Source organism: Rhipicephalus microplus, chromosome X, assembly GCF_043290135.1.
Source record: "Rhipicephalus microplus isolate Deutch F79 chromosome X, USDA_Rmic, whole genome shotgun sequence".
Taxonomy (NCBI): Eukaryota; Metazoa; Arthropoda; class Arachnida; order Ixodida; family Ixodidae; genus Rhipicephalus; species Rhipicephalus microplus.
Window position 1 is genome coordinate 19,838,549 of NC_134710.1, and position 16,663 is coordinate 19,855,211.

General features: G+C 43.7%; 1 protein-coding gene across 1 annotated transcript in view; it reads left to right on the forward strand.

The window, feature by feature from the left end:
• The window catches only part of LOC119175697 (trypsin-1), a 115,589-nt gene that overhangs the window by 91,108 nt on the left and 7,818 nt on the right, over window positions 1–16,663 (forward strand). The window contains exon 6 of the mRNA XM_037426637.2: window positions 4,489–4,625. Coding sequence (XP_037282534.1) covers window positions 4,489–4,625 — 137 coding nt within the window. The remainder of the gene's footprint in view (window positions 1–4,488; window positions 4,626–16,663) is intronic.

The following is a 16,663-nucleotide window of genomic DNA, read 5'->3' on the forward strand; positions in this document are numbered from 1 at the left end:
TTCGTCGAATTTGCCGCCGGCTCAAGACACGTCTGAGCGACGCAGCGCGATTCCAGCGACAAACTCTTCTGCAGCTCTTCTTGCACCTGAAGGTGAAAGAAAGAAGAAACCTGCCTCATTTGGAGCAATTACGACTTCAGCTACTTCCATTTCTCAACGGCCACATCGGCCGCAACCTCCAAAAGGTCATTTTTCTTCCGAAGCTGAGCCCGGACACTACTGCTGCTGGCATCAAAAATGGATCTGTTTCCCATAGCTTGCCGGCGCTTCCAGACTAAGTTTCGGACCTATTCTTCTTTCTACATCGAGGTTGACAAGCAAACACTACAGCGCTTGAAGGACCCCTCGATGTGGCCTCTGGGATGCCTTTTCAAGCCTTTTCGTGGGGCGCTGCACGACGACATGCTTCATCCCTCTGTGCTAGTGCCAAGTGTTGAAAGTACCGTGTAACGTGGTCATTCTCTACTAGAATGTTAGTGGTCTGCGTACCAAGACAAAGGAGTTTTTCGCCGATGTTCTTTCGTCTTCTTTTCCTATTATCGCTATTTCTGAAACCTGGCTGGGCTCTGAAATTCCCTCATCTGACTCTTCCCCCAACCTTCACCACCTTCCACAGCGACCGAGGTTTAGGTGCAAACAAACGCAAAGGCGGTGGCGTGCTGATTGCCATTGACAGTTCACTGAAATCTGTTCGACGGAAAGACAGGGAATATTTCGAAGAATCTATCTAGTTAAAAACCAGCCAAGAGCGCCGAAGAAAAATTGTTTATTGGATGTTTCCATTAACCACCCAGCATTTCCCCTGCCTTGTTCCATGATGTCACATCTTCCATTGACCATGTGATTTCGTCTCATTGTGAGCACAAAACTAATGTTATTGGTGACTTCAATGTGCCCGGAATTGACTACAGCTCGCTTAGATTTTCTCATGATAATCACTTCATTGAGAAAAAGGGCAGTCTGCTCTTGGATTTTTTGGCGTATCATTCTCTACTGCAACATAACACATTCGTTAATTGTAGAGACAACGTCTGAGACTTCTGTTTGTAATACAATCAACCCGTTGAAGTTTCATGCTCCGACATCTCTCTTGTTCGTCTTGACGAATTCTACTCACCACTTAAACGTCAGATTATCTGTATTTGCTGCAACTACGAGCTAAACCAGTGATTTCACCCAATCTCCAAGATTTGATTTCAAGAAAGGTGACTATGTTGGTTTTTATCGTTACTTGCCAGCCGCTGATTCGTCACAAATTACTGATTGATTGATATGTGGGGTTTAACGTCCCAAAACCACAATATGATTATGAGAGACGCCGTAGTGGAGGGCTCCGGAAATTTCGACCACCTGGGGTTCTTTAACGTGCACCAAAATCTGAGCACACGGACCTACAACATTTCCGCCTCCACCGGAAATGCAGCTGCCGCAGCCGGGATTCAATCCCGCGACCTGCGGGTCAGCAGCCGAGTACCTTAGCCACTAGACCACCGCGGCGGGGCACGTCGCAAGTTACTCACAGACCAAATGTTAACGACCAGGTTTAGAAGCTTACGGAACTTGTATTAAACAGAATGCTTAAGTTTATTCCGCAATATACACCTAAATATTGTAAATATCCTCACTGGTTCTCCCCTGAACTTATAAGTGCGCTTAAGCATAAAGATTGTGCGCACAAGAAGGCTAAATGTTTTCCTTTCAGCAAGTGGAAGGAAGAGTTCACCTTTTTTTCGAGCTCTCTCTAAACGCCTATATAAACGGAACCACAGTTTATATATAGCTTATTCGAAAAAAAAAAATCTTTCTGACAGGCCAGCTGAGTTTTGGAGTATGTACGCAAACGGCCTAGCAAAAGTGGGGGGCCCTTTAGGTTATATACTGGACTCGGACGGTGTCGAAGTGCATGCCGTCGCTAAGTGTTTCGCCACGCATTTTTCATCTGTTTCTAAGACCTGATACTTTAGGACTCGGATAGGACAGCAGCGCTAGGCAGTTAGCACATCTAGTGGTCTGTCGCTGGATGAAAAGCTCATCTGCTCATACATTAGGTGCTTAAAACCGTCCTTATAATGTGGCCCAGATGGCATTACTTCCACCATGTATAAAGGCTTATGGTATAGTATATTTGCCCCAGCACTGTCACCACAATATTTAATAACTGTCTTAGCGTTTCCACATTTCCCAGCATGTGGGAAACTGCGCGTTTTTCAGTATTTTAGTCGGGCTGCAAAACTGAGGTTTCTATTTATCCCTCTGTTTCTCTACTGTTTGCCACATCGAAGATCTTTGAGCTGGCTCTTCACAACATATTGTATATTAGCGTGAATAATTCATTGTTTCCTAATCAACACGGGCTTCTCCCTGGCCACTAAACTGCCACAAATCTTGCCATAGTTGCCCCGCCGCGGTGGTCTCGTGGCTAAGGTACTCGGCTGCTGACCCGCAGGTCACGGGATCGAATCCCGTGAACTGCGGATCGAATCCCGTGGCTGCATTTCCCATGGAGGCGGAAATATTGAAGGCCCGTGTGCTCAGATCTGGGTGCACGTTAAAAACCCGAGTTGGTCGAAATTTCCGGAGCCCTCCACTATGGCGTCTCATAATCATATGGTGGTTTTGGGACGTTGAACCCCACATATCAATCAATCTTGCTAAAGTTTCCTGAATCTCTTCACATATTTCTCAGAGAGGACAAGTAGACGTTTTCTACTGTGACCGGAGCAAGGCTCTTGACGTGGTCAGCCACACATTGTTTTTGTTTAAACTTGCATACTTTGATGTTGACTCGTCTGTTGTGAATCTCCTGCACAGCTATCTGCATAACAGATCATGTTATGTGGCCGTAAATGCCCAACGTCACCTTGTACAAAGTGACAAGTGAACTCCCTCAAGAGTCACTATCAGGCCTGATTTTATCTTTAATTTACGTTAACGATGGTTCTTTAACCATTCGCTATTCTTCTTTTCTCTTGTATGTCGATAACATCAAGCTATTTAAGAAAATTCATTCAGTTAACGACTGTCACTTTCTGCAGTCAGATTTGTTCTTTCTCCAAATGTTGTGGCAACAATAACCTTTCCCTGAATACCTCAAAAACCAAGTTCATGGGCATATCTCGCAAAACATCCATCGTGTCATTTCCGAACTCTGTCAATACCGTGTCGTTATGCAACGTTAATGAGTTCAGTGATATTGGTGACTTTTGTTTTTGCTGTTTTGTTGTTTGATAGCATGTTCAATTTTTCTGCTCACTTCAACGTACTGCCACGTGAGGCCTTCATTCTTTTAGTTGTGTTCCTAGAATCTCACGAGAATTCAGTTCTACAGCTTTCCAGAAACATTACACCGCAATATGTCTTTCTCTACTTGAGTATGCCTGTGTTATCTTGAATGACATCGCTAAAACTGGCAGTGACGCCATTGAGCGAGTCCAGAAAAAATTCATAAGCATGCAAAACCGTCGTTTTGTTAGAAATGAGTCTGGGTCTCGTTCTAACACTGCCATATTATTATCATTGCATTCACTTTACTGCCGACGAAATCACGCCGACCTATAATTTTTTTACTAACTACTTCACGGTATGATATCCTGCCATTTGCTTCTCAGTTGTGTAAACTTTCGGATTCTGCGTAAGTTTACCAGAGAGAATCGACCATATCATGTACCTCCCAGCTTCTTTTGACACTGTATACCGTTGCCAGAATACAGAGTCTCTATAATGTTAACTTTAATGATTTTGATGTTCTTTACATTTCACTCATTGTTTTTATCTTAGCTCTGTACTGTCTTAACATATTTTCACACTATGTACAGATTCTTCCCTTTTCTGTATTTGAAGAAGGCTTCTACATAGTTGTGTATATTACCCTTTATTTTTCACTCCCACTTCACGATTCGCTTGTCTTTTTATTTTATTCTCCCAATTTTGCGCCGATTTCTTTTTGTCAGTGCGTTTTTACTCTCTTTATCCTATTTCTTTCTCTAAAGACTGTCCGTATTCTATTGTTTATTTTTATTGTTTTATTCTCGCGTGCACCTGAACTAAGACCTCGTGGTTCTTCCGGGGTACGTTAAATAAGTGATTGATGATGATGGTGGTGATGTTATTATTATTATTATTATTATTATTATTATTATTATTATTATTATTATTATTATTATTATTATTATTTGTAGTAGTAGTAGTAGTAGTAGTAGTAGTAGTAGTAGTAGTAGTAGTAGTAGTAGTAGTAGTAGCAGTAGTAGTATTTAGCGTCAGAGTGAGCTGCATATACAATCTGCGGGCTGACATTGATGAGCCAAAATTGAAATAAGCCTATACGTTTGTTCACCGAGTATGCGAAATCAGTTCTGCGAAAGCACTACGCAACCAGTGAGCAATAGCGTCAGTGGGCACACTGCCGACCGCTCTGCTCTGCATTCGCTTCGTGACAGTGGCATTCCATCTGCGGCTGGGTTTTACAATAATTCGGAGTGTCGTTTACAGAGGGCGCCAAGCCGACCACCCTGCAGAAGCTGTGCATGCCCTCGGTCAACAGGAGCGAGTGCCAGAAGCCGCTTTCGCACAAAGTGAACGAGAACATGATTTGCGCCGGCGGCCGCGAGGGCGAGGACGCATGCGTGGTGAGTGGCCTTGCGATGATACGTCCATACGATATCCCCGTATCCACTCCCTGGGAAATTAAATCGTTCGCACAACTCCTGGGGCTGAACCGCCACTGTGGATGCGTCTCAACTCGAACGTTCCATTTCGTGGAACGCCGTCAAACGTCGCCGGAGAGAACTTTACACATACGAAGCATTGTGATTTCGGGGTCTCTCGGCATCCTAAGCAGACGAACTGAGCATGTGTTTTAAATCTTGAGGTCACCAAAGGTTTGCCTCGGGAGCTCCTATAAAATATAATTACGCAATCCACTAGGTGAATCCTATAACCAACCGCATTCAGAACGACATGCAAAAACACTCGTGCGACTCACGTGAACACTAACACGCCTTTTTATATTCTATCTTACTACTCCTTTTCCGCACCACCAAGACTACAGCGTGTAAGCAAGCCACACGCTTGCACCGGAAAGCATAGTTCCAAATTTGATTCACACACAATCGCCAAGGTTAAGAGATTTCCGGCTGTTTGTTACGTGTTACGCCAAATCGATGCGTGATACCGTTTATTCTTCTTCGCATTCACGTAACGTGTATTTAACTGCAGTATCAGTAACCGCCGGTAAATGTGGTTACAAATCAACATGGCAGCGCTCATGCAGATGCGATCATCTATTTCGATCCGAAGTTGCGCTTCCTATTCACCCACATGCGATGGCAGCAACAAATGAATGGTGAAATGAGGCATCGTTTTGTGCCATCTCTCACTGAAGAGGAAGCTCCAAATACATTTTGTCTTCGTTTGCGAGGTCAGCTGCTTGTTTAGACACGCCGCCTAAGCTCAACGCACCGATAATTTGATAATGGTTCTCACATAGAAGTAGAAGGAAACCGTCACGAATACATCGCCATCGAAGCATTATCACGTTAAGCTGAAGCAAATACAAGCACCATTTGGTAACTTGCGGGTCACGCGCAGCACACGACGACGACTAGATAAATTCGAAGCGGATCGTGTCAGCTGCGACGGGTGCAGCAGTGCTTTTTTTTTTTTTTTTTTCACTTTACTCGCCCTGCATGCGCATGCCATCAGACGCCAGGTAGACGCAGAGTAGACGACGCCAGGCGGATGAATACACGTGGAGGGGCCCATCACCCTTTCTATTAGCTAACGGTCCCTGTGACCTTCACAGAGCTGAAGAGAGGGCCCATCAGCCTTTCTATTAGCTAACGGTCCCTGTGACCTTCACAGAGCTGGAGAGAACTTCTGAGACGGAATATAAAGTAAATGTTATCACATCTACCTTTACAGATACGACATAAAAGAAGCTCATCACTGTGACGCTATGATAAGGCCGGTGACGTCATATAGACCCACATTTTAATGTCTTTCTTCATCCAACGTGTATAATTTAATGTTCTTGCGCAAATGTTGCAGAACTTAGACAGCTTGAGCTGAAGCACCGTTTTAACTCGGCTCTTAACCAGAAATGAAAATAAGTCAAATTTAAACGCTACAATTCTGCAATGTCAATTAAGACATCTGCGGCCGACAAAACCGTTGAGTGTAGAAGGTGCCACTTGCAAGAGTACTCCCGAGAAGCACGTTCGTAATGCCGCTGACTGTGCCACTCTTCTTTAACAGGAGTTGTTTTGCGAATTTGTCGTCGCTGATTCTTTCACGTTATCTCTTTAAGAGTTCCCTCAACATTTTCTCAATGCAAGCGCTGAATTTAAGGGCGGTATTATAACGTATACAAACACCTTGAACAGCCGCTCGTAGATGCATTGTGCTTCGATGCTATAGTATCCATGTCCTCTATGAAGCGTCGCGCTTCGCTGTTGCTCGTGGTAAGGTCAAGGAAAAGGAGAAAAAATATCCACTGCAGCAACCACCCGTATGACAGGCCGGAGGGTCACGACAGGGCGGTCGCATATTTTTCGGAACGAGAACTACCGCAGAACAGTGGTTATAACTTAATTTTTTGGGGAAAACAGTAATTGATTACCCGTACTGTTTTGCAATAAAATGAAATTAAATTGCCATGAAAGTTGCAGTTCCGAAAAAGTAATCATTTATACTATAATTACAAGAAACTGTAAATATTTAAAGAAATCAATTACTTGTAACGCGTTACATACAACTCTGTCCCATGGTGGCGTATGGGTGTGGTTAAAATTGCAAGGCGGGCTTTTTCGTATGATGTATCGTGTGCGAGTCGTCAGAGGGGTACCGCAAGGGTCGATACTCCGCCCTCTGTTGTTCATAATTATAAATGGCCTGTGTGATATCCCTCGTTCACCTAAGCTAATAATGTATGCAGATGGCCCAAACACATTCTTCAGTGGTACATCCATTCTAGAGCTTGAACGCCTGGTTCATGACTACCTATATTAGGTGCCGGGTCATCTTGGTTTAAATGAATTGTAAAAAAAACGTTGATGAAACGAAATACATGGTATTTCCCCACCTAATAAGTCGCGTAGCTACAGTTCGACTGTTTTATTTGAGGGCAGAGAGACAGAGCAAGTCAGCAACCAGAAGTTTCTATGCGTATGGTTCACCGAGGGCTTGACATGGATTACACATGTAGAAAAATCAATGATAGAACTTAGTAGAACCGTGGGATGTTTATACAGGCTCATCGCGGTTTTGCCAAAATGGTTACAGGTAGAATTATATTATGCACTTTTCTATTCTAAACTGACTTACTGTATTTTAGTATGAGGAACTACCACACAAACAAACTATAAAAAATCACAGCATATCCACGGAGTGAATGATGATGAGCAGAGGCCGGATTTTTAGGCACTAAAAAGTGTGTTTTAGGTGTCAAAGATAGGCTGGTAAACCACCATTTTAGGCCCTCCAAATCATAATTATAGGCACAACAAATTTTTACAGAAATTGATATATCCCAAAACGACGACGTCGGTAACTTGTATCTACGGCAAGAAGCAAAAAAATAATGTGTAAAATAGCAGAAAGGTACCAACGATTGAACATAGGCATGCATTTCCCGCGCGATTTGCCATATGTGGTTTTTCGTTTTGTTGTCTAGCATTGTGCGTCAAGTGTCCACCATTCAGTTAACACTCTCACGGGTCTCTTTCGTTTCGTTGTGGCTGGAAAGGGCAGCGCAGGAGCAAATAACGAGACCACTGATACCCCAGAAGAGGGGCATGCTAGGTCTAATCGCGTAGGACCATTTTCTCCCCTATTGGTGAACACTTTAAAGGACCCCTCATTAGGTTTGATCATTTCTAGCTGACAAGCGTAATAATGCATTGGGCACTTGGGATCATTCCTGTTAAGATTTGCAAAATTACATGTTGCGGAAAAAACACTCAATTTCTAATGAATGTCACTTGCCCCAAGATCTACGGAGTAACGTACAGCAAGAAATGGTCCCGTTTTTACGTCGCTCCTTCACATTGACATTGATTGATTGACATGTGGGATAACGTCCTAAAACCACCACATGATTATGAGAGACGCTGTAGTGGAGGGCTCCAGAAATTTCGACCAGCTGGGGTTCTTTAACGTGCACCCAAATGTGAGCACACGGTCCTACAACATTTCCGCCTCCATTGAAAATGCAGCCGCCGCAGCCGGGATCCGAACCTACATTGACATTGGTGGGTGGACGTCGCATACTGTACGCTATTCATCAGAACTTCGTTCTGCTAACTGTATATATAAAAACAGACGGAAAAGGCTGCATCTCCTGATTATATTCTGCATTTTAAATGGTACCACATTAGGAGAGTTGCACGTGACATTATTCTACTTGGCATGTGCAATTTGTGTGTTCTGTTGTGTAGCATGAATGAGGAGTACTTTGATTTGGGCTAGCTGCTTCATATCAATTTTTGAAAGCGGGAAGCGCAAAGACAAAGGGAAAAGAAAAACAGCACTCCTTGTCTCTATGTCTTTCTTTTCCCTGTGTCTTTGCACTGCCCTTTCAAAATCAGTATAATGAGTAAACGCTGAGAAAAATAATAAAACGTGCAAACGGAAACTCAGCTTGTTATTACTTTTATTTTTGTTTTGAATTGCCCCGAGATGCTATTCACCAATCGGCCCTCGTTTAGCGTCCGCCTCGGTGGACCAGTCGCTATAGGGTGCTCCGCTGCTGACCCGAATGCCATGAGTTGGATTGTGGCCGCGGTGGTCAGATCTAGATGGATGCGAAAAAGTAGATGCCTGTGTACTGTGCAATGCCAGTGCACGCTAAAGAACACCAGTTGGTCAAAATTTGTGGAGCCCTCCACTACGGCGTCCCTCATATTGTGGCTTTTTTACGTAAATTCACACATACCACCTACACCACCACCACCACTACTACTACTACTACTACTACTACTACAACAACTACTACTACTACTACTACTACTACTACTACTACTACTACTACTACTACTACTACTACCCCACTTCGCTTGCGTTCGTCTTCTCGTCATTCCTGCATCGTGCCTTCGCCAACCCTTATAACGCTTAGCTTGTGTTTGGTGCGTCGTCTCTGACCGCAGTTTCATGGAGCGACGTGGTGTATCGCGGTCAAAATACATGATCTTTGCCAGCCTCTCCTAAAGTACACGCACTGACTGATCCATGCCACAGAAACTGGTAATACACAACAGATAGCGCTGAATCGACACAACATCGATGGCGTACGCGCACGAGTAGGCTGGGGCACGTCATGCGCGCGTGACCTTGCTTACGCATGGTGTTCTTGGTGCGTATATGCGGCATGTGATTCTCCAGCCTCGATACCGAAGAAAACGGGGAAGGAATAAGGCTCACGATGACTACATGGTACGAGAGGCAAGGGATTCAAGTTTGCTTCTTCGCATCATGCTGTGGTGGCTCGTAGCGAACCAATTTGACAAATCACCATGGTAGAACGCTTTTCATAGGGCACGCAAGAATTTCTAGTGTCTAACTACAACTTATTATGTCACCTAGAGAGAGACGCTTAAAAAGTAAACTATAAACAAAACAAAGGCCGCATGCACATCACATTTTTACCTGAAGGCGCTGCAGCAGATGGGTTACAATGTCAAAGAAAGCACGCCTTCATTGACACAACACACTTTGTTCTCTTTATAAGCCATTTCATTCTGTCATGAAACTAACAAAAACGAAATAATAGAAAATTATATCTGATACGACATTTTAAAATCTTAATTACCCTTGCGCAAAGAGGACTGTTTAGGTGCATTCATTTTAGAATATGGGTTTAGTATAAAATGCTTGACATAGAAGCTTTAATCGCAGTTTAATTAGACGCGATGATAGTAATTCCCATCCTAGTTAATTTTTTATATTGTTACAGCTGCCATTTTTTGAGTAATGGCTTAGGACAAACCTTGAAGCGCTGTTCTGTATTTTTTAATGTTTGTCACTTAAAGACATATGACAAGTGATCTCATACCAAACAAGCGCATTCAAGCATACGGTGAATGTATGCTAAGTGCACCGTTGATTGTAAGCATGCCGGCGCCTGTCTCAGGCTTCGCTGTATGAAGTATAACGATTTGACGACCTTCGCTACCACTGAATCAACAAGAGCATTCCATGAGTGGTCCCCCAGTGTTTTTCATTCATTCTCCAGCTACCTGCAGCTGCCCAGAAAAACCTCCTCTTCCTTTCCCACCGCGACCCCCAGTTTTTTAATGGGGCTTTTCAGTTCCTTCAGGGCACTGGACAGCTATTTATAAAAGGTGATCGCCACGTCCTCGGCCATAGCCGTCACTTTTATTTTCTTTCGCCATCTGTAATTCTCTCTCCTCTTTCCCCTGCAGACGCTGAGACATTCTTCGACTTAATGCTGCAGAAATAGTGTTTGCACTCTTCATACTCCTCCTCCAATCGCTCGCAGCCAGTCAGATTTGTCTTCGTTGAGCCTTATAGTGTTTGGAAATATAAATGCTTCTTTTTTTACATAAATAACAGTTTCACAATACGCTCGAAAAGAAATTTTGGGCTTTAATAGCGCTCATATACCCTGGCTACGGCGGCTGCATTTCCGATGGAGGCGGAAATGTTGCAGGCCCATGTGCTCAGATTTGGGTGCACGTTAAAGAACCAAAGGTGGTCGTCATTTACGCAGTCCTCCACTACGGCATCTCTCATAATCATATGGTGTTTTTGGGACGTTAAACCCCACATATCAATTAGCGATCATATACACGCTCATTGTGAAAATAGGCTTTATAGGCACTTATAGGCTTTTAGGCACGAACACCCAAAATAGGCAGTTATAGGCACTATAAAAACACCATAAAAGCCCTTCTTAACCTCTAATTCATGCTCATATATCAAAATGGCACGATAGGAACGCAAGGAACAAAATAGGCGTTTGCCTATAATCCTGTCTCTAATGATGAGTGGGGCAAAACGTCCGTCAGTCTGTCCGCGCTTCCATCCGTCTGTGCATCCAACCGTCCGTCCGTGTGTCCGTCCGTGTGTCCGTCCGTGCGTCCATCCGCCTGTCCGTACGTCCGAATGTGCGTCCATCCATCCATCCGCGCGTCCGTCTATCCGTATATCTGCTTGTCTGCCTGTCCATCCGTTCGTCCATCTAGTGAACACTCTAAGTACCACCATCTCGCATCTTTTCATCGCGATTATAGTCGCGTGATTGTCCCTCTCCTTCCCCAGTGACACATACCCGTCTATCCCCTATGGCACATACCCACTCTCTCGGGCATGTGCCACCGGTGGTTACGCACAACGACAACGGAGGACGCACAAGCCACGCCATAAGGAGCTTCGCCCCAAAAAGTCACTAGTTCTCCAGAAGAGAGTATTACAAGCATTTGAACAATGCCAAGGCATTATCAGAGACTCAAAAACTAAACCACTCTTTAAAAAATATGAAATGTTAAAGGTAACACAGCTGTATCATTTCTGACTTTTGCAATTGTTTAAGTAAAATAAACCCCAATGTCTTCGGAATACACCTGGAAGTACTAATTACCACATGCGTCAGCAACGCCAGAACATCACAACACTTAGGCCAAATTAAGGTAAACAACACGTTCAATACCAGATACCTACAATGCTAAATCGTCTACAAGGTCTTGTAGATTACAATCCCATACCTTCTAATCCCTATTATCAAAACTATACTAATGCATCATGATAATGAGTACGCTACCTAAAGTTAGTTTGATTTCTAATATCTTGTTTATAAATTTGCAATATGCCACGAGGATCAAATGTTGTATTTTCAGGTTGTGTAACAATGAAGTTCTGTTGAAATGTTGCTTCGTGATAAATTTCTTTCGTTTAATTCACACTGCGTATTAAGAATATGCTAATGTTTGTTGTATTTTTGTGCAATAATATATCTAAAATATTTGCTAGATATGAAGATGCTCAGTGGCCTGCGTGCCGAACTGTATTTAGGAGCAGAGGCCCTTTGTCAGGCTGTATAGCCTTTAATCTCTGCTCCTGTTCCTGTAAGATTTTGCAGGGCAAATAAAATTTCAATTCAATTCAATCTTGAGCAAATACGAAGTAAAGTAATGTGCGCAGCGTGCACTATAGTGGCGCTAGGGTGGAACCAAACAGCGTAGCTAGTGGACGACCTAGCAAGCATGTCACGTGACTACGTGGTTTTCGAGAACATGTCTCCTGACCTGTTGTTACGTGTCTTTGGCGAGAACTTCCCAAGTTACTAGTTGTTACGTGTACTTTGGCGGGAGCATGTCACGTCACTAGTCACGTGGTTTTGGCGGCATTTCACGTTACTACATGCTCCGCTGCGATGATGGTAACTTGCTACACGACTAGCTGTTACGTGGTTCTGTGACTGGTTTCCAAGCTGGACAAGGAAGGTGCAGCTGTACGAAGTGTTTACTAGACAACTAGAGGGGACATCATGGCTAGGCAGATTTTTCGGATGAATGACACGGGAGTTTCCCGAGCTTGAACAGCTCCTCTGAAAGATTCTTTGGAGCTGCGGTGATGATGAAGAGGTCAAAGAGTCTCATGAACCTTCAACTGCGAAATGAACAAATATATCAGTGATGTAATAAGGGAAATCCGTGGTGTATGTTCTTTCAAAGGAAAGGTAATAAAGCTATAAAACTTCATTGCATGCGAATGTATTTCTTAGTGAACTCCATCTAGTTTCAGCGCTCCACGTCTTCATCTATCTATAGCCGCCTATGTCTGGGTGCTTCACTGAGCGCCTCCTCAAAAAGACACTAACCCCCGTATTCTAGAACGTCCTTTCACTCAACGCTCCACCTTCACTTGAGAAAGCCGATGGAAGCGCCGTCTCTAGTGACGACAAGTCGCTGCACATCAGTGATGATCCGCTGCTATTCTTGAGTAGCTCAGCGCCATTTTCAGCCGAGCGGCGGCACAGTGCGCAGCTCTGTCAAGTGAAAGGTGAAAGTCGAGTTGAAGAGCGTTTGTGAATACGCGGTAAAGTCAAATCACAATTTAAGTCAGAGTGAAAGCTCAATATGGTGAGCACTTGAGGCCTATACGGTGCTACAGAATTGGCACGTCCTTTGCTATCGGTGCTTGGCTGACAGAAGAGAACTGGGAGTAGGGTTTCTAATTCACAGAAACATAGCTGGCAACATAGAGTAATACTATAGCATCAATGAAAGGGTGTTAGGTATCGCAATTAAACTCAATAAGAGATACAAGATGAAGGTGGTACAGGCTTACGCGCCTACCTCCAGCCATGATGACGCTTTAGTTGAAAGCTTCTATGAAGACGTGGAATTGGCAATGAGTAAGGTAAAAACACAGTATACAATACTGATGGGAGACTTTAATGCAAAGGTAGGGAAGAAGCAGGCTGGAGACCAGGCAGTAGGAGATTATGGCATCGGTACTAGAAATGCCAGAGGAGAGCTACTAGTAGAATTTGCAGAATGCAATAATTTACGAATTTTGAATACCTTCTACCGAAAACGAGGAAACCGTAAGTGGACATGAAGGAGCCCGAATGGCCAAAATAAGAACGAAATAGACTTTATAATAAGTGCACACCCAGGCATCGTGCAGGATGTGGAAGTGGTTGGCAAGGTACGACCATAGAATGGTATGGTCTCGAGTTCGCCTAGACTTGAAGAAGGAAAGACAGAAACTGATACGCAATAAGCCAATCAATGAGCTAGCACAGAGAGGGAAAGTACAGGAATTCAGCGTCTCGCTTCAGAACAGGTACTCGGCTCTTATTCAGGAAACCAACCTTAGCGTAGATACAATGAATAATAATCTGACGAGCATCATTACGGAGTGTGCAGTGGAAGTTGGAGGCAGGGTAGTTAGACGGGACACTGGCAAGCTTTCCGAGGAAACGAAGAATCTCATTAAGAAGCGTCAAAGCATGAAAGTCTCAAGTACAACATACAAAATAGAACTGGCAGAGCTTTCGAAGTTGATGAATAGGCGTAAGTATCCGATTTAAGAAGGTATAACATGGAGAGAATTGAACACGCTCTGAAAAACGGAGGAAACGTCAAAGCAGTGAAGAGGAAACTTGGGATAGGCGAAAATCGGATGTATGCACTAAGGGACAAAGAAGGCAAAGTAACTAGCAATATAGATAGGATAGTTAAAATAGCGGAGGAGTTTTACAGAGATCTGTACAGTAGCCAGCACAACCACGACCTTAATACTATAAGAACTAGCAGTAACCTAGATGACACCCCACGAGTAATGATAGAAGAAGTAAAAAAAGCCTTGAACAGTATGCAAAGATGCAAAGCTGCTGGTGAGCATCAGGGAACTGCAGATCTGTTGAAAGATAGAGGACATACTGTGTTAGAAAAACTAGCCATCCTGTTTACGAGGTTTCTCCTGACGGGAAGAGTACCAGAATCTTAAAAGAATGCTAACATCATCTTAATACACAAGAAAGGAGATGACAAGGACTTGAAGAATTACAGGCCGATCAGCTTGCTCTCCATAGTATACAAGCTACTTACAAAGGTAATTGCTAACAGAGTAAAGAAAACATTAGAATTCAATCAACCAAAGGAACAAGCAGGATTTCGAACAGGCTACTCAACAATCGACCACATTCATACTATCAATCAGGTAATAGAGAAATGGCAGAATATAACCAACCACTATGCATAGCCTTCATAGATTATGAGAAGGCGTTTGATTCAGTAGAAATATCAGCAGTCATGCAGACACTGCGGTATCAGGGTGTCGACGAAGCATATATAAACATCCTGGAAGACATCTACGGAGGATCAACTGCTACCATAGTGCTTCATAAAGAAAGCAACAGAATACCAATCAAGAAGGGTGTAAAGCAGAGGGATACAATCTTGCCAGTGCTATTTACCGCGTGCTTACAGGAGGTTTTCAGAAGCCTATAATGGGAACAGTTAGGGATAAGTGTTAATAGAGATTACCTTAGTAACCTGCGCCTCGCCGATAACATTGCATTGCTGAGTAACTCAGAGGATGAATTGCAACTCATGATTATGGAGTTAGACAAGGAGAGCCGAAAGGTGGGTCTTAAAATTAATCTGCAGAAAACGAAAGTAATGTACGACAACCTCGGAAGAGAGTAGCGCTTCGAGATAGGTAATAGTGCACTTGAAGTTGTAAAAGACTATGTCTACTTAGGGCAGGTAATAACCGCGGAACCGAACCACGAGATTGAAGTAACTAGAAGAATAAGAATGGGGTAGAGCACATTTGGCAAGCACTCTCAAATTATGACAGGTAGATTGCCACTATCCCTCAAGAGGAAGGTATATAACAGCTGTATCTTGCCGGTACTTAGCGACGGAGCAGAAACCTGGAGACTTACAAAGAGGTTTCAGCTTAAATTGAGGACGACGCAGCGAGCAATGAAAAGGAAAATGGTAGGTGTAACATTAAGAGACAAGAAGAGAGTAGAGTGGATTAGGGAACAAACGGGGGTTAAGGATATCATAGTTGAAATCAAGAAAAGGAAATGGACATGGGCCGGGCATGTAGCGCGTAGAAAGGATAACCGCTGGTCATTAAGGGTAACCAACTGGTTTCCCAGAGAAGGCAAGCGGGTTAAGGTGAGACAGAAAGTTAGAGGGGCAGATGAGAATAATAAGTTTGTGGATATAAAATGGCAGCAGCAAACACAGGACCGAGTTGACTGGCGGAACATGGCAGATGCCTTTGTCCTGCAGTGGACGTAGTCAGGCTGATTATTATGATGCTGATGACCCTGGGGGTATTTAGCCATTAAGTGCCTACTTTATGTTGTGCGTCCATAATTTTATGTGGCGGTTGATTTTCCGAAATGTGCCTTCTAGAAAAAACACCACGGTTTGGGAAAAAAGAAAAACGGTAGCTGTAAAGACTTCCTAGGATCGAGTGCAACATGCTCTGCCTCTTAAGTGGTTTCCTCGTGCGAGCGACTCATCTCATACTTATGAACTCAAATACAATGCACAAATATTACCTCTTCACGTTGTCAAAACAGGTCCCAGGTCAGAATGAAAGGAGGAAAAGAGGTGTCGAGGTTGCTCCTTTAGAGAAGTAACTAACTTGACACAGCCAGCCATTCCTTCCTTTTCGGTGTAACGGCCAAGTTACCCCCCCCCCCCCTCTCTTCCCAATGCTTCTAAACGGTGTCGCTTTTTGTGCAAAAGAAAAATCAATTCTTGGTTGAATTAACTAGCATTTTGAAGTTTGAGCAGGCATTATGATTAGACGTATAGAATCGATACACACGCATCGCATATACAGCAATATATTTTTCAGAAAATTTGCAGCAAACACACGGGATTATAACTCGCAAACATTGCGCAAGCATGCGCGTGCACTAACGCTACCACATTACAAGGCACCGTTTGGAAAGAAACAGGTTTGTGTATGCAGCGACGGGTCGTTTGCGCACGGCGCGAACATTTCTGCAGAAGGGCCCTTTCCTCCCCAAGCTGGAAAGCGTCCTGCTTGCCGAGCCACGTGGAAATTTTTGCATACGTTTCGTCTTTTGAAGGAGCAAAGCGCACTTTTAGGGTTAACTGTGCAGTTACTCCGGAAAACTGTTTGGAGTGAAAGCTGTTCGCGCGTAAGG